This window comes from Amblyraja radiata, chromosome 6, assembly GCF_010909765.2.
Source record: "Amblyraja radiata isolate CabotCenter1 chromosome 6, sAmbRad1.1.pri, whole genome shotgun sequence".
Lineage (NCBI taxonomy): Eukaryota > Metazoa > Chordata > Chondrichthyes > Rajiformes > Rajidae > Amblyraja > Amblyraja radiata.
In genome coordinates, this window is record NC_045961.1 from 46,751,739 (window position 1) to 46,768,214 (window position 16,476).

The 16,476-nt window shown below is 40.8% G+C and overlaps 1 protein-coding gene across 1 annotated transcript in view; it reads left to right on the top strand.

The window, feature by feature from the left end:
• Nucleotides 1-16,476, top strand: part of atm (ATM serine/threonine kinase) — a 183,993-nt gene that overhangs the window by 58,081 nt on the left and 109,436 nt on the right. Inside the window, 6 exon segments of the mRNA XM_033023432.1 lie at nucleotides 832-1,070; nucleotides 1,913-2,082; nucleotides 2,719-2,876; nucleotides 5,942-6,265; nucleotides 10,494-10,673; nucleotides 13,250-13,348. Coding sequence (XP_032879323.1) covers nucleotides 832-1,070; nucleotides 1,913-2,082; nucleotides 2,719-2,876; nucleotides 5,942-6,265; nucleotides 10,494-10,673; nucleotides 13,250-13,348 — 1,170 coding nt within the window.

Here is a 16,476-nt window from a genome sequence, read left to right on the forward strand (position 1 = left end):
GGGCAAATAACACCAACTCAGGTATGCAAGCGTCTGACAAGGTTCTCGACACGAAATTTCACCTGTACATGTCTCTCCAGAAATTTTGCCTGACCTGTTTAGTATTCTAGCAGTTTGTATCTTTTCCTTGCTAAGGGGCCTATTTTGGCTGTATGACTTATTTGTAGCAAGACCATGTCACACTGGTTCCATGAATAATTTTAAATGCCGTGGGAAATACTTTTTCTCAATATATACTAATATACAAAATAAAAGCTTTAAAAAGCAAAATAGTGAAAAAAATATATAGTCCAAGTAACATGAAATTTGTTTTTAATTGGCTTTTTTATTTTCTAATGGTGCCATTATTTGAAGGGTTCTGTCACTTCCAAAACTTAGGTTTGGATTGTATATATTGTCCAACATGAGTGAGCTGAATTTGTACTATGCATGTACATTACAATTTAAATTAAATATATGTGTTGACCAATGCAATGCTAGAAACATTTGAAGGTTTAGCTTAATCTTAATTATAGGACGTGAAACCAGAAAAACAAACTTTACAACATGTAAAATCTTTGCCTTGACATTCCAGAACATAGCCAGGTAGAAGTTATTTAATCCAACTATTCAATATCTTTGAATAGTTTGACCCAAATTCCTTTTCAGACATTTAGCTTTTTGCAACAGATTATTGTTGAAGAATTGTTGAATTTCACTTCTGCAGTTCGAATGAATTGTGGTTTCAGGCGACTAAATCAGTGTCTCAGAGTGTAATGTTTTTAATGTATGTAGGTGAATGTATGCTCGCACATTTCGCAGATTGTTTCAAATTGTATTTCTGTAATACAGACAGGAACAAGTCTTTGCAGTCATTGAGCATATCGTATCAGCTCTCAATGTCTTCCTCAAGATGTGTATAATGAATTGCCGTGTTCGTGTGTGTAAACTTGGGGAGGACACCTTCTCAACGCTGCTATGCATTTGGACACAGAAGCGTCTCCAAGATTCCTTAAAGGACGAAATCATTGAATTCTTTCGTCTACAGCTCCAAGCCCATCATCCAAAGGGGATAAAAACTAAGGAAAAAGGTAGTGTAATTGGATGATTTGCAACTTTATTTTTTACTGGAATTGCATGCAAGTTCCAAATAGATGAGGTGCTTTTTATCTCAAACTATTGATTTGAACTCAGACTGTTAGTACAAGGTGGTTCTCAATGTCTTGAAACTATTTCAGATCTTCAGCTGTTGTGAGTTTTTTTAAACATTCATGTAATGAACATGTGCGTACCAAATTGTATTTAGTCTATGCTAATTAATCTTTCATTGTCCAAAATAATAAGGCAGCAACTCTACCGCTGCGCCACCGTGCAATTTTGGTACACCTCAGTTCACTGTGAGGCTGGATAGGAGGGTAAAGGGAGTAGCTGAGAAGGAGTCCAGGGATCAAGAGGGAGGTGAGAAACTCCCAGAGAAATCAAGAAGGAGGCAGTAACCATGGAGCAGGTTGGATAAAGCATCCTGTTGCAATGGAGACCTGAAATTGTTGAAAGTCCAGTTTAAGCAATGCCACTATTTCTGAGGACCTAAGAAGCATTTAATGAAACTAAGGTTCTATTTATCGCTCCTTCCTTTCTCTTTCTAAATTTGAAATCTTATTTGCAAGAACCAGTGACCTAAAGATAATAATAAAATTGTTACACTTGCATTAATTCAGGTCTTCTGATTATTTAGTTTAGTTTATTATTGTCATATGTACCAAGATACAGAGAAAAGCTATTTTGTGACGTGCTATGCAGCCAGCGAAAAGACTATACATGATATCCACGTTTGGGGCCAGCACATGTAGAAGTGCCTGGGTTTGGCACCATCTGTAACCTGATGGTTATCTTAAAAGTGTATTTCAATATTTTTTATGTTTGTGTGCAATAGGTGCTTTTGCAGCTGACTGGTTGAATTGGCAGAACCTGCTTTATAGTCTCCACGAAGCAATTGTCAGTGAAGTGAGCCACATAGGAAGCAGAGGAAAGTATTCCGCAGGAGTGCGCCATGTTGCTGTGAAAGAGAAACTTGCCAATCTGGCTGCTGACATCTGTCATCAGGTACAGGAAAATGCAAACCTGGTTAGCGTGAATTAGCGACATTTACACCTAAATAAACGTGTTAAAATGTGCGGTGTTTTGATAAAGAATTCTTGCTATATGTAGAACATTTATGAATTGTAACACATTATAACCCAATTGTTTAAGAGCACAGTGAAAAATTAGTGAAATTTTTACCCGGAGACATATGAAACTGCACATATTAGAATATTGAGAAAAATACTGCAAATCAGTAGGTCAGGCACCATCTGTGAAGGGAAATGGGCAGAAAGTGTTTCTGGTCCAGACCCCTCTTCAAACTGATTAACTTAGGGGGAGAAAACTGGAAAAGGGAAATGGGGACGGGGGAGTGATTGGCAGATGGGTGGAGTATTTGACAAAGGCTAGAGGTGAAAAGGAGAGAAATGGATGTCTGATAATAGAAGGCAGGGTGAAGTTTCACAATCGCATTCCCCCGTCCCCTCTCCCTCCACTCCTTCAATCTGAAGAAGGATCCCAACCTGAAACATTGGCATTGTTCATCCCCTTTCACAGCTGCTACCTGCCCCAGCTGGGTTCCTCCAGCACTTTGTTTTTTACATTTTTATCTTGTTACCTGTTTCCTACTTTGCAGTTGTTTGGCTGTGATCTTTGCAGTGTTTGGCTGTGTCTGTGTCACCAGTAACAAGTATGGAAACTCCACAAAGCCCCTCCCATCAAGGGATGCCAAGCAAACAAAGACGTATTGAGTTGGGATGGGAAATGATATGCGATCGGTTGCAAAAATCAGAGAACGATTTTGATTTGATACCATGGTATGTTTATCACTAAAGCTAGAAATGTGATGAATATTAATTTTGTTATTAATTTCCATGTTGAATGATTCTGTGACTGCAACAGACTCCAACGTTTTCCCTTATTTTCTTATCCACATCTACAAGCTGTTTCAGCCACATCACCACTAAAGTTTATTTAAAATTTCATAATGGTTATATAATATGAACTTGAACAAATATGTCTAAATTAGATTGAAAATATTTAGTGTGCTGATTTTTTTTGAAGGAGAGAGAATGAAAGATCCTCATGGAAGGTTGGTTAAGAAGGTTCAATGGTTGGGTATTAATGGTGGAGTAGCAAGATGGATTCAACAGTGGCTGAATGGGAGATGCCAGAGAGTAATGGTGGATGGTTGTTTGTCAGGTTGGACGACAGTGACTAGTGGGGTGCCACAGTGGGGTGCCACAGGGATCTGTGTTGGGTCCACTATTGTTTGTCATGTACATCAATGATCTGGATGATGGTGTGGTAAATTGGATTAGTAAGTATGCAGATGATACTAAGATAGGTGGGGTTGTGGATAATGAAGTAGATTTTCAAAGTCTACAGAGAGATTTATGCCAGTTGGAAGAGTGGACTGAAAGATGGCAGATGGAGTTTAATGCTGATAAGTGTGAGGTGCTACATCTTGGCAGGACAAATCAAAATAGGACGTACATGGTAAATGGTAGGGAATTGAAACATGCAGGTGAACAGAGGGATCTGGGAATACTGTGCACAGTTTCCCTGAAAGTGGAATCTCATGTAGATAGGGTGGTAAAGAAAGCTTTTGGTGTGCTGGCCTTTATAAATCAGAGCATTGAGTATAGAAGTTGGGATGTAATGTTAAAATTGTACAAGGCATTGGTGAGGCCAATTCTGGAGTATGGGGTACAATTTTGGTCGCCTAATTATAGGAAGGATGTCAACAAAATAGAGAGAGTACAGAGGAGATTTACTAGAATCTTGCCTGGGTTTCAGCAACTAAGTTACAGAGAAAGGTTGAACAAGTTAGGGCTTTATTCTTTGGAGCGCAGAAGATAAAGGGGAGACTTGATAGAGGTCTTTAAAATGATGAGAGGGATAGACAGAGTTGACGTGGATAAGCTTTTCCCACTGAGAGTAGGGAAGATTCAAACAAGGGGACATGACTTGAGAATTAAGGGACAGAAGTTTAGGGGTAACATGAGGGGGAACTTCTTTACTTAGCTGTGTGGAATGAGCTTCCAGGGAAGGTGGTGGAGGCAGGTTTGTTTTTATCATTTAAAAATAAATTGGATAGTTATATGGACGGGAAAGGAATGGAGGGTTATGGTCTGAGCGCAGGTATATGGGACTAGGGGAGAATACGTGTTCGGCACGGACTAGAAGGTCGAGATGGCCTGTTTCCGTGCTGTAATTGTTATATGGTTATATTATATGGTTATATGGTTACTTTAATCTGTGATATTGATAAAAAAATAATGTCGATCTCCATAGTCGTGGTGCTGTTCACGTGGAGTCTGTGGCTCTTTATATGCCCAGGAGTAGGAAAGAACTGCAGGTGCTGTTTTAATCTCTGGAGACAAGGAATGGGTGACGTTTTGGGTCGAGACGTCTGAAGAAGGGTCGCGACCTGAAACGTCACCAATTCCTTCTCTCCAGAGATGCTGCCTGTCCCGCTGAGTTACTCCAGCATTTTGTGCCTATGCTCTTATTTGCCTTTTATCTTTCAACTCTAACAAAATATTTTCCATACTATTAACCCTTTTGCCTTGCCTTTGATTTTAATTGTTTGATATTTCATAGGGAATGGCTATAATGTTAAAAACGTCATGTAATATATAGTAAGGCCCCAGTACATTCCATCTCAGTGCCTGAATCAATTACCTACTTTCTCAGTACCTTTTTATTGCATTATAGCTTTTACCCAGAGTAAAATTAATGCACAGAGTACATAGGGGAATCAAGAACCAAAAGACATAGATTTAAGGTGAGAGGGGAAATATTTAATAGGAACCTGAGAGACAACTTTTTCGCAAAGAGGGTGGTTGGTATATGAAACAAGCTGCCCGAGGAGGTAGTTGAGGCAGATATACTAATAACATTTTAAAAGACATTTGGACAGGTACATGGATAGAAAAGGTTTAGAATTATAAGGGTCAAATGCGGGCAGGTGGCACAAGCGTAGATGAGCCATCTTGGTCAGCATAGACAAGATGGGCTTAATGGCCTTTTCTGTGCTGTATGACCCTCGTAGCTCCAAAAGGAATGGACAAGGAGAAATCGTGGGAGAATGGACAAGAAATAATTATTGTAAGTGCAAGAAATAGGAAGTAACGAAAAAATGCCAGAATTGTCAAGAAAGAGAAATGAATGTCAAACGTGATGTATTTATATCATCTTAATATTTTAATATTATTAATAATAAGAGCCCCACAATTTGTTTTCATTATCCCTGAACCACAAAAGAACTCCAAGAAAAAAAAATACTAATTTAAAAAAATCTAAAAATTGGAATTCCTAAACTGCTAAATATTCCCCTGAGCTTAGGTAGGAGATCTTTGTTGGGTGCACATGATCAATCGTGTACTGGTATATTTAATTCTCAGTTAATATTTTAGGTATTTAAAGGTGATGTTGTTGCTAGTAAGGAGCATGGTATGTTTACTACAAAACAGTGTGGCCATTGCAGCCTTACTCCCCTGGTGACAGGGTAACTCCTTGAATGGCCACTGCTGGCATCAGCAGTGAGCAGAAGTATATAATGGTTTGATTATGACCTGGGAAATTGCAAAGGAGCAATAATTAAGATTATTGATGTATATCCTAAATGGAATAAATCTTCCAATGAAAATAGAAGTTTATTTAACAGTTAAATTTTAAAAAATTAGCTCATAAAATATTAGACAAATGCTGGTGGCAAATATTTGTAAGTTCTACTTCGGAAATGCACCTCAACAAGAATGATTAAGGAATTTCTTGTGAAAGGATGTTAAGGCTATTGTAAGTGATGACAGACTTGCCATTTGGTTATTAAGGCTATTGTAAATGATAGCTGACATCCATTTTTTTCCCCTTTAAGGTTACAAATCGTCACTGTTCTGGTTGCAAAATATCCTTCAAGCTTACCCAACTGCGAACTTGTTCCCATATTGACCATTTTGCACCAGATCCTTTCTCAGCAACGGCGTGGAGAGAGAATTCCATATGTTCTTTGCTGCCTTCATGAGGTGGCTGTATGCCAGAGATTGAAATCGACCCTGAATACTGCACAGAAATTAACTTGCAAAGCTCTGGCCAAAATCTGGGCCATTGCACTTCGGAGCATCAGCTCGCACCAGACTGAAGCTGAAAGCTTCCAGCTGATGGAGGCAATTCTTGAAGGGAACCTAACCATGCCAGACATGTGATTTTTGGAAAATCTTTTCAGGATCCACATGCAAACCATCAGGTGAGTCAAATTTCAGTGAAGGTTCTGGATTGGTAGCATTTGACTCAGCATTCTTGTGTTGAATTTTTTGTTCTTTTTTAAATTCCAAACATTTAACTCCATTTTTTCTTGTCTTGCGTTCTATGAGAAAATATGGCATTATGCTTCCAGGCTGTTGGGCAAAATACTAGAGAAAGAAATACACAAAGTGCTAGACTAACTCCATTCTCCAATATTTCTGGGGAATGTGGATTAAGTTACAGTGCCATCCATAATGTTTGGGACAAAGACCCATCATTTATTTATTTGCCTCTGTACTCCACAATTTGGAGATTTGCAACAGAAAGAAAAACTAGAGCATGCCCTTTATTATGCTGATGAGAAAACTGAAGGGGACTAACACCCAAAACAAGCATAAACTAAAGATGGCTGCAATACAGGCCTGGCAGAGCATCACCAGAGAAGACATCGAGCAACTGCAGACTCGCAGACTTTAAGCAGTCATTGCATCAAAAGGATATGCAACAAAATACTAATCATGACTACTTTCATTTACATGACATTGCTGTGCCCCAAACATTATGGTGCCCTGAAATGGGGAGACTATGGTGATACACAGTGAAACCAAAATGCATAAAATGGCGTTATTAAAATCTGACAATGTGCACTTAACCCATGTGATTTTTTTTCTGTTACAAATCTCAATTGTAGGAGTACAGAGGCAAATAAATAAATGATGGGTCTTTGTCCCAAACATTATGGAGGGCATTGTATGTTTTGGGTCATGACCCTAATTCAGACTGATTGTAGGGGGGGGGGGGAGAGAAAGCTTGAAAAGAGTGGGAGTGGGACATAGAAACATAGAACATAGAAATATAGAAAATAGATGCAGGAGTACGCCATTCGGCACTTCAAGCCTGCACCGCCATTCAATATGATCCTGGCTGATCATCCAACTCAGTATCCTGTACCTACCTTCTCTCCATATCCCCTGATCCCTTTAGCACAAGGGCCACATCTAACTCCCTCTTAAATATAGCCAATGACTGGCCTCAACTACCTTCTGTGGCAGAGAATTCCAGAGATTCACCACTCTCTGTGTGAAAAATGTTTTCTTCATCTCGGTCCTAAAATATTTCCCCCTTATCCTTAAACTGTGACCCCTTGTTCTGGACTTCCCCAACATCGGGAACAATCTTCCTGCATCTAGCCTGTCCAACCCCTTAAGAATTTTGTAAGTTTCTATAAGATCCCCTCTCAATCTTCTAAATTCTAACGAGTACAAGCCGAGTCTATCCAGTCTTTCTCATATGAAAGTCCTGACATCCTAGGAATCAGTCTGGTGAACCTTCTCTGTACTCCCTCTATGTCAAGAATGTCTTTCCTCCGATTAGGGGACCAAAACTGTACGCAATACTCCAGGTGTGGTCTCACCAAGACCCTGTACAACTGCAGTAGAACCTCCCCTGCTCCTATACTCAAATCCTTTTGCTATGATTGCTAACATACCATTCGCTTTCTTCACTGCCTGCTGCACCTGCATACCTACTTTTAATGACTGGTGTACCATGACACCCAGGTCTCGTTGCATCTCCCCTTTTCCTAATCGGCCACCATTCAGACAATAGTCTACTTTCCTGTTTTTGCTACCAAAGTGGATAACCTCACATTTATCCACATTATACTGCCTGCCATGCATTTGCCCATTCACCCAGCCTATCCAAGTCACCTTGCAGCCTCCTAGCATCCTCCTCACAGCTAACACTGCCCCCCAGCTTCGTGTCATCCGCAAACTTGGAGATCTTGCATTCAATTCCCACGTCCAAATCATTAATATATATTGTAAATAGCTGGGGTCCCAGCACTGAGCCTTGCGGCACCCCACTAGTCACTGCCTGCCATTGTGAAAGGACCCGTTTACTCCTACTCTTTGCTTCCTGTCTGCCAGCCAGTTCTCTATCCACACCAATACTGAACCCCCAATACCGTGTGCTTTAAGTTTGTATACTAATCTCTTATGTGGGACCTTGTCAAAAGCCTTCTGAAAGTCCAGATATAACACATCCACTGGTTCTCCCTTATCCACTCTACTAGTTACATCCCGAAAAATTCTATAAGATTCGCAGACATGATTTACCTTTCATAAATCCATGCTGACTTTGTCCAATGATTTCACCACTTCCAAATGTGCTGCTATCCCTTCTTTAATAACTGATTCTAGCAGTTCCCCACAACCGATGTTAGACTAACTGGTCTGTAATTCCCCGTTTTCCCTCACCCTCCCTTTTAAAAAGTGGGGGTACATTAGCTACCCTCCAATCCTCAGGAACTACTCCAGAATCTAAAGAGTTTTGAAAAATTATCACTAATGCATCCACTATTTCTGGGGCTACTTCCTTAAGTTACTCTGGGATGCAGCCTATCTGGCCCTGGGGATTTATCAGCCTTTAATCCATTCAATTTACCTAACACCACTTCCCGGCTACACGGATTTCACCTCAGTTCCCTCCATCTCATTGACCCCCAGTCCCCTGCTATTTCCGGCAGATTATTTATGTCTTCCTTAGTCAAGACAGAACCAAAGTAGTTATTCAATTGGTCTGCCAAGTCCTTGTTCGCCATGATCAATTCACCTGTTTCTGACGGCAAGGGGCCTACATTTGTTTTAACTAATCTTTTTCTCTTCAAGAGAGTCTAGTAAATGATAGGTGGATACAGGTTTTTTTTTAGATTAGATTCGTTTATTGTCATTCAGACCTTTCGGTCTGAACGAAATTTTGTTTCCCTGCAGTCATACATATAATTAAAAAAATGACAAAAACACACAATCAACACAAATTTAACATCCACCACAGTGAGTTCACCAAACACCTCCTCACTGTGGTGGAAGGCAAAATCTTAAAGTCTCTGTCTCTTCCCTCTTTGTTCTCCCTCTGCGCCGAGGCTGGCCGAGTTGGGTCTCCGCTGCCGCTACCTCCGCCACAGCTTCGGGGCCGAGTCGGGTCTCCGCTACCGCTGCTGCCGCGGGGGGGGATTGGAAGATGGTTGGACAAAGGCCAGAGATGAATAGACAAAAAGCGTGAGATAAGGAGTAAGGATAGAAGTTGTGTGAAATGTGTAGCCAAAGAAAGGAATATAGGTGGAAGTGCTGATGGGTAAAGTGAGAAGTGGATGCGTATTCAGATGGGGCACAGAGAAGAGAGAAGGTTAAAAAAGGGAAGGTTGAGAGGGGAATGTTTGTAAAATTTGAGAATTCAATGTTGTAGGGTAATGTTGAAAGGTGGTGGAAATTTCGGAGAATGATGTATTAGATGCGGAAGCTGATATGTGCAAGGTGAGGACCGGGGGATCTCTATCTTTGTTCCATCCATCTAGGAATGGGAGAATGGGAGTAGAACTACAGGAAATTGGGTAAATTCGAGTGAGGGATCCATATTCAACATCAGGTGGGGAAAGCACGTTTACTAAAGAATGAGGACATCTCGGATGTCCTAAAATTGAAAGCCTCATCTTCAATGTTGCCCATTATTATTGTCGCTGTTGCTGTAACCAAGTAAGGATTATTATTGATAAGTAGTAGACTGCAGATGCTGTTTTTTATACACAAGAAGACATAAAGTGCTGGAGTAACTCAGCAAGTCAGACATCATCTCTGAAAAACATGGATAACTGACATTTCGGGTGAGGCACCTTTTTCAGACTTGGTATGGAACTGAGCCTGGAATCCAGGTGAGTTGATGGCCCTGGCCTGCTAGCGGCCCGTGGAGATGCAAGGATCGGTGAAGTCATTGGTCATAGCCCGCAGGCAGCTGGAGTGCAGGTATTGTCGGCGACACAGTGGCAAGCACAGCCTGGAAGCTGCTGAGGCAGCTGTGTGGGCCGTGGTGTCAGCAAGCGTCCCGGCCCATAAGCAGCCGGGGAGGCTGTGTGGGCCGGCACCGGAAGCCGGCGAGGCGTGGTATCCGCAGCCTTGCTGGAAGTGGCAGCTGAGCTGTGCTGGCTGGGGGAAGCCTTGGTGGGCCGGAGTTGGCATCGGCAGCTCGACCGGGCGGTGAATGTCGGTAGGTCTGTCCTGCTATTATCAAAATTCGTTATAAGCAGTTTGTTATGACAAGGTTTACTGTACAAGCATTTTTCTTATGGCTCAGATTGAGACTTTTCATTTTACAAAGTTCTTTACTTCTTCTCTAGTTCCGCTGTGAAGTGTCTTTCTCAAGCATTGGGAAGATGTACATTGCCAGAACGAATTGATGGTGCTGTTGAAAATTATCCAATGGGCGGCAGAGCACTGGATCTTAGAGAAAGCAATAATGCGATGGTTATTGTCTTACCAAGCGGAGGAGAATGCTGAAGAAAATGCAGAGATTCCATCAGTAGTTTGCAGGTTGGTGTATTAAACTTGGAAATCTGGGCTGCAGAGTACTATTGTTAGTTAATTCAATCATAACTGTATACTGAATTTTGCAGTCTTTTCGCAAAAAAAGATCAGTCAAAAGAACAGGATTGTTTACTGATTCTTTATTAGCCAGGAGTGGAATTAATTTCATCTATTTTCTGGTTTGATCTGGTAGTACTTAAAAATGATAAAGAGTGAAGGATATAAAATGTTCCTTTCCTTAATATAAACATCTTTTAAACACCAAATCAATGCAACGATTCTTGCACTACTTTATTGGCTGAATAGAGTATTATTATATTTTCGTATGCATTCACAAATGTGGGGTTTGATGACTGAGCCAGTATTAATTGCCCAACCTTAGTTATCTTGAGAAATTCCTGCAGAAATGTTCTTGCCCTCAAAATTATAAACATCCAACCACTACAATCATCTTCCTTTGGACTATGTATAATTTCCAAAGACCAATGGAGGGTCTTTTCCAGAGTTCCAGAACACCTAGAACTCCCTGGAGCCACATCCGATCATAACTGCCATGATGCCGATGGCAGTTAGATGTAGATTTATAATTATCACTTGTACCGAGGTACAGTGAAAAAGCTTTGTTTTGTAACCTATCCAATCAGATCATATAATACTATACATAAGTACAATACGTCAAACTCAAGTACAATAGGTAGAGCAAAGGAAGATACAGAGTGTCGAATATAGCTCTCCAGCATTGTAGCACATCAGTTCCATAGACAGCGTCCGCAATGGAAGTAGAGGTAAATCAGACAGTATCCCTAACTTATCGCAGGACCATTCAGAAGTCTGAAGGAAAGTAGCTGTTCCAGAATCTGGTGGTGCGTGCTTCAAGCTTCTCTGCTTGTCTGCCGGATGGAGCAGAGAGAAGAATGAATGACCAGGGTGGGAAAAGGTCTTTGATTATAGTGGCTGCTATTCCGAGGCAACGTAAAGTGCATGTGGAGTTAATGGTGGGAAGTCTGGTTTGTGTGATGGATTGGGCTCTCTCTTATTTCATCTCATTTCAAATCCCACCTCTTATTTCACCTCTGGAGTTCAGCTGTAATGAGGTTAGGAGCGGATTGAGCCAGACTGGGCTTCTGGGAGTAGGTCTTGCGCAGCAAGTTTCACTAAGGAGCACTCAATGATCACTTAGCTGATGATAGAGAACAGACTAATGGGCTGGTAATCGGTCCGGGTAGGATTTGACCTGCTTCTTATGGACACGGCATATACCTGTGTAATTTTCCATATTGTTGGGTAAATGCCCATGTTGCAGATGAACTGAAACAACTTGACAAATATGTCAAAAAGTTCTCAAGCACTTGACAAATGCTGTCAGGGCCCTTAAACCCTTTGAGATGTCTTAATGTCATAAAGCCTTGTAAATTATTATTTTTTTTTACATAGTTCTTTTGCAGTAAAAAGCAAGTAAAGTTGATTTGAAATACTGAACTCTTTGCAAATATGATCTTAGCAGGTATAAAATTATCTGAATGATATCTAGGAGCTTTGAAATACAATAATATAATTTTATGCTTATATTTGAACATGCCTCGGCCATATTACCAAATGTGATGAAAAAAATCAACAAATTTATTGTTTTTTGTAAATTTTATGTTTCTGAACTAACCCACTTTTCATTCAACCACACACACACACACACACCACACACCACAACACACACACAACCTAACGTTTAATTACCTTGCGACCCACCGGCTTGAGAATTCTCGCAACTCACCATGGCGGCTTCATTCTAGTCGCCGCTAATTTTTTAACATGTTCAAAAATTCTCGGTGACCATAATGAGGTTGCGACTTGTTCCCTGAATGTGGGAACTCCTCACGACCATGAAGGCGACTCCCGGCAACCATCCACGAACATGTGGCGACTGTATAGTCTCCTGCAATCGCCGAAAAAAATCGCCTAAGTGGGACAGGCCCGTAAGGGTATTGATATGCCTTTCTTCCTTCTCTACCTTATTCTGTCCCCCTTCTCACTTCCTGCCACTCTTTTTAGCTTTTTAATTTGAGTTCCTACATTCACCTGCTTTTTTTTTCCCTCTGCCTGACAGTTTAATTCTCTATATATCTTTCCTTTTTCATGGAGAAGTAGAAGTAATTAAGATACTATAAATTTGTGTATCCACAGTTAGATATTCGTGCAATATAAATATCATGCTGTATAAATAGTTTGCACAAAGCCACTTTGTATTGGGATCTGGTCTTGTCTCAAATTATTAATAAAAGCTGTGATAGGGGAATTGGATGATTACTCGTGTGTAGGATAGAAATAGTGTACGGGGAGATTGTTGGTCAGTGCGGACTCAGTGGGCCGAAGGGCCTGTTTTCCACGCTCTAAGACTCTAAAACTAAAATTAAACTAAATTACAATTAAGGCAATCTGCAATGATAAAGTTATCACTGAACCATAATAGCATATTGACTTGCCATTGGGAAATTATTTTTCTGTTTCACTGTAACTGACAGACTAATTAAATAATTTTTTTTGGTTTCTGATGTTAAGTATTGAGCTTGTTGCACTTTTTTAAATAGAGATTTACCAAATCAACTGGTGTCTCAAATATTGGTTGTTTTAACGCTGAAGGACTGCAAATCTGGAATGGACTTCTTTCAGGCACCCTCAACAGAGAGGTATTTAAGCAATGAAGACATTTTAATGGTCTTAAATTTATGACTGGATTGTAGTTCTACTTCATTAGTATTTATTTATATCTCTATTCCAAACCACTTCTGGAGTTCAGAAGTGCAAGTTTCTTGTTTTTAAACATTTTTTCATGCTCCTTTGATTTCACAAAATCCTTAGCCATAATATGTTAGGAAGTATGTTTATGCTACAAAGCCAGGAGAAAGTAGAGAAATTGGACAAATGGTCGGATATAATGTAATTCCACCTGTAGCTGTGAATTAAAAAAATAAGACAGAAACTAATATAATTCATATATTGTAATAACAGAATTTACCTTACAATGTTTTTATTTTGCTTTGTGAGGGGAAAAGGTCTTCTATAGAACATCAGATAAAATTAATGCATCTAATCTGGGATGATTGGGTTAACATATGAGGAGAGTAAAGGGTCTGGGACCATACTCGCTCGCGTTTAGAGAGAAGGAGGGGGGGGGGGGTCTCATTGATTCTACCAAATAATGAAAGGCATACAGTCCATTCAGAAAGTATTCAGATCTTCACTTTTTCCACATTTTGTTACGTTGCAGCCTTATTTAAAATGGATTAAATTATTATTTTTTAAATCAATCTACACACAATACCCCAGAATGAAGAAGCAAAAAACAGGTGTTTAGAAATTTTTGCAAAGGAATTAAAAATAAATACTGAAATATAACATTTACATAAGCATTCAGATCCTTTGCTATGACACTTAAAATTGAGCTTAGGTTCATCCTCTTTCCATTGATTATCCTTGAGATGTTTCTACAACTTGATTGGAGTCCACCAGTGGTACATTAATTGATTGGACATGATTTGGAAAGGCACACACCTGTCTATATAAGGTCCCACAGTTGACAGTGCATCTCAGAGCAAAAACTAAGCCATGAAGATGAAGGAATTGTCCGTAGACCTCCGAGACAGGATTGTGTCGAGACACATATCTGGGGAAGGGTATAAAATAATTTCTGCAGCATTGCAGGTCCCGAAGAGCACAGTGGCCTCCGTCATTTAATGGACGAACTTTGAAACCACCAGGACTCTTCGTAGAGCTGGCCGCCAGCCCAACTAAGCAATTGGGCGAGAAGGGCCTTGGTCAGGGAGGTGACCAAGAACCAGATGGTCACTCTGACAGAGTTCCTAAGTTCCTCTGTGGAGATGGGCGAACCTTCCAGAAGGACAACTAGCACTTCATCAATCAGGCCTTTATGGTATAGTGGCCAGACGGAAGCAAGACGTAAAAGGCACATGACAGCCCGCTTAGAGTTTACCAAAAGGCACCTAAAGGACTCTCAAACCATGAGAAACAAGATTCTCTGGTCTGATGAACCAAGATTGAACTCTTTGGCCTGAATGCAAGCGTCACCTCTGGAGGAAACCAGGCACCGCTCATCACCTGGCCAATACCATATCTACAGTGAAACACGGTGGTGGCAGCATCATGCTGTTGGGATGTTTTTCAGCGGCAGGAACTCGGGAGACTTATCAGGATCGAGGGACAGATGAACGGAGCAAAGTACAGAGAGATCCTTGATGAAAACCTACTCCAGAGCATTCTGGACCTCAGACTGGGGCAGAGGTTCACCTTCCAACAGGACAACGACTCTAAGCACACAGCCAAGACAATGCAGGAGTGGCTTCGTGACAAGTCTATGAATGTCCTTGATTGGCCCAGCCAGCGCCCGGACTTGAACCCGATCGAACATCTTTGGAAGGACCTGAAAATAGCTGTGCATCGACGCTCCCCATCCAATCTGACACTTGAGAGGATCCGCAGAGAAGAATGGGAGAAATTACCTAAATACAGGTGTGCCAAGCTTGTAGCGTCATACCCAAGAAGACTTGAGGCTGTAATCGCTGCCAAAGGTGCCTCATCAAAGTACTGAGTAAAGGGTCTGAATACTTATGTAAATGTGATATTTCAGTTATTTCTTTTTAATTACTTTGCAAAAATTTCTAAGCACCTGTTTTCACTTTTTTATAATGGGGTATTGTGTGTAGATTGATGATTTAAAAAAAAAAAAAGAGTTTAATTCATTTTAGAATTAGGCTGTAACGTAACAAAATGTGGAAAAACATGAAGGGGTCTGAATACTTTCAGGATACAGTGTAGGTAGAGAGGTTGTGGAGAGAATATATCCAGTAGTGGGAGAGTCTAGGACCACCGGGCACTGCCTCAGAATAAAAGGACATACCTTTAAAATGTAGATGAGGAGCAATTTCTTTAGCTAGAGTATGGTGAATCTGTCGAAAATTCATTGCTGGAGACTGCTGTGGTGGCCAAGTCATTGGGTATTTTTAAAGTGCAGATTGATAGATTCGTGATTAGTTAGGGCTAATGAAAGATTTCATAGGGAGAAGGCAGGAGACTGGTTGAGTGGGAAAATGAATCAGACATGCTTGAATGGTGGAGCAGACTGATGGGCCAAAAGGCCTAATTCATTTCCTGTGTCTTATGATCCAGTCTGTTAACCTTTCAATAACTGGCCTGTTTAACCTAGGGTTGTTAAACTTCAGTGGGTACATGTGTAGCTTTGCTGAATTCAGTCATATAATTCCCATAATTTTTACCGACTGAGTTGTAGTCTTTTTGTTAATGTGTTGTGTGGTGCTACTGTTGTCCCTGCCCCATCCATCCTGCCTGACTTCCAGCAAATATATTCTACTAGACTAAGTGGGACCCGTTGGGTCCCAGCATCACACAGGAGGGCTGGTCATCCAATGCAATATTCCACCTCTCCACCAATTCTAATATTGGTGGCCGGTTGGGGGGGTTGGGCTTTCTGGAGCGCTAGTATGGGTGTTATGGGCTGAAAGGACTGGTTTCCAGAGGGCTAGTATGCAAATTGTGCGCCAAATGGATTCTTGGGCTGGCGTCTCAGTCAATCAAGCCTGTTGTGCTGGCAACTCATGCACTCACGGCTGGTGGGCTGGCAGTTGACTCATGGCTAATCCTTGAAATTCTATTTCAAGCAGGGTATAAGGCCACCAAATTCAAGTGCAGTTTCTTACCACTTCTAGCAGGGTGCAAGGCCACCAAATTCAAGTGCAGTTTCATACCATTTGAAGTAGGGTGCAAAGCCACTAAAGACAGC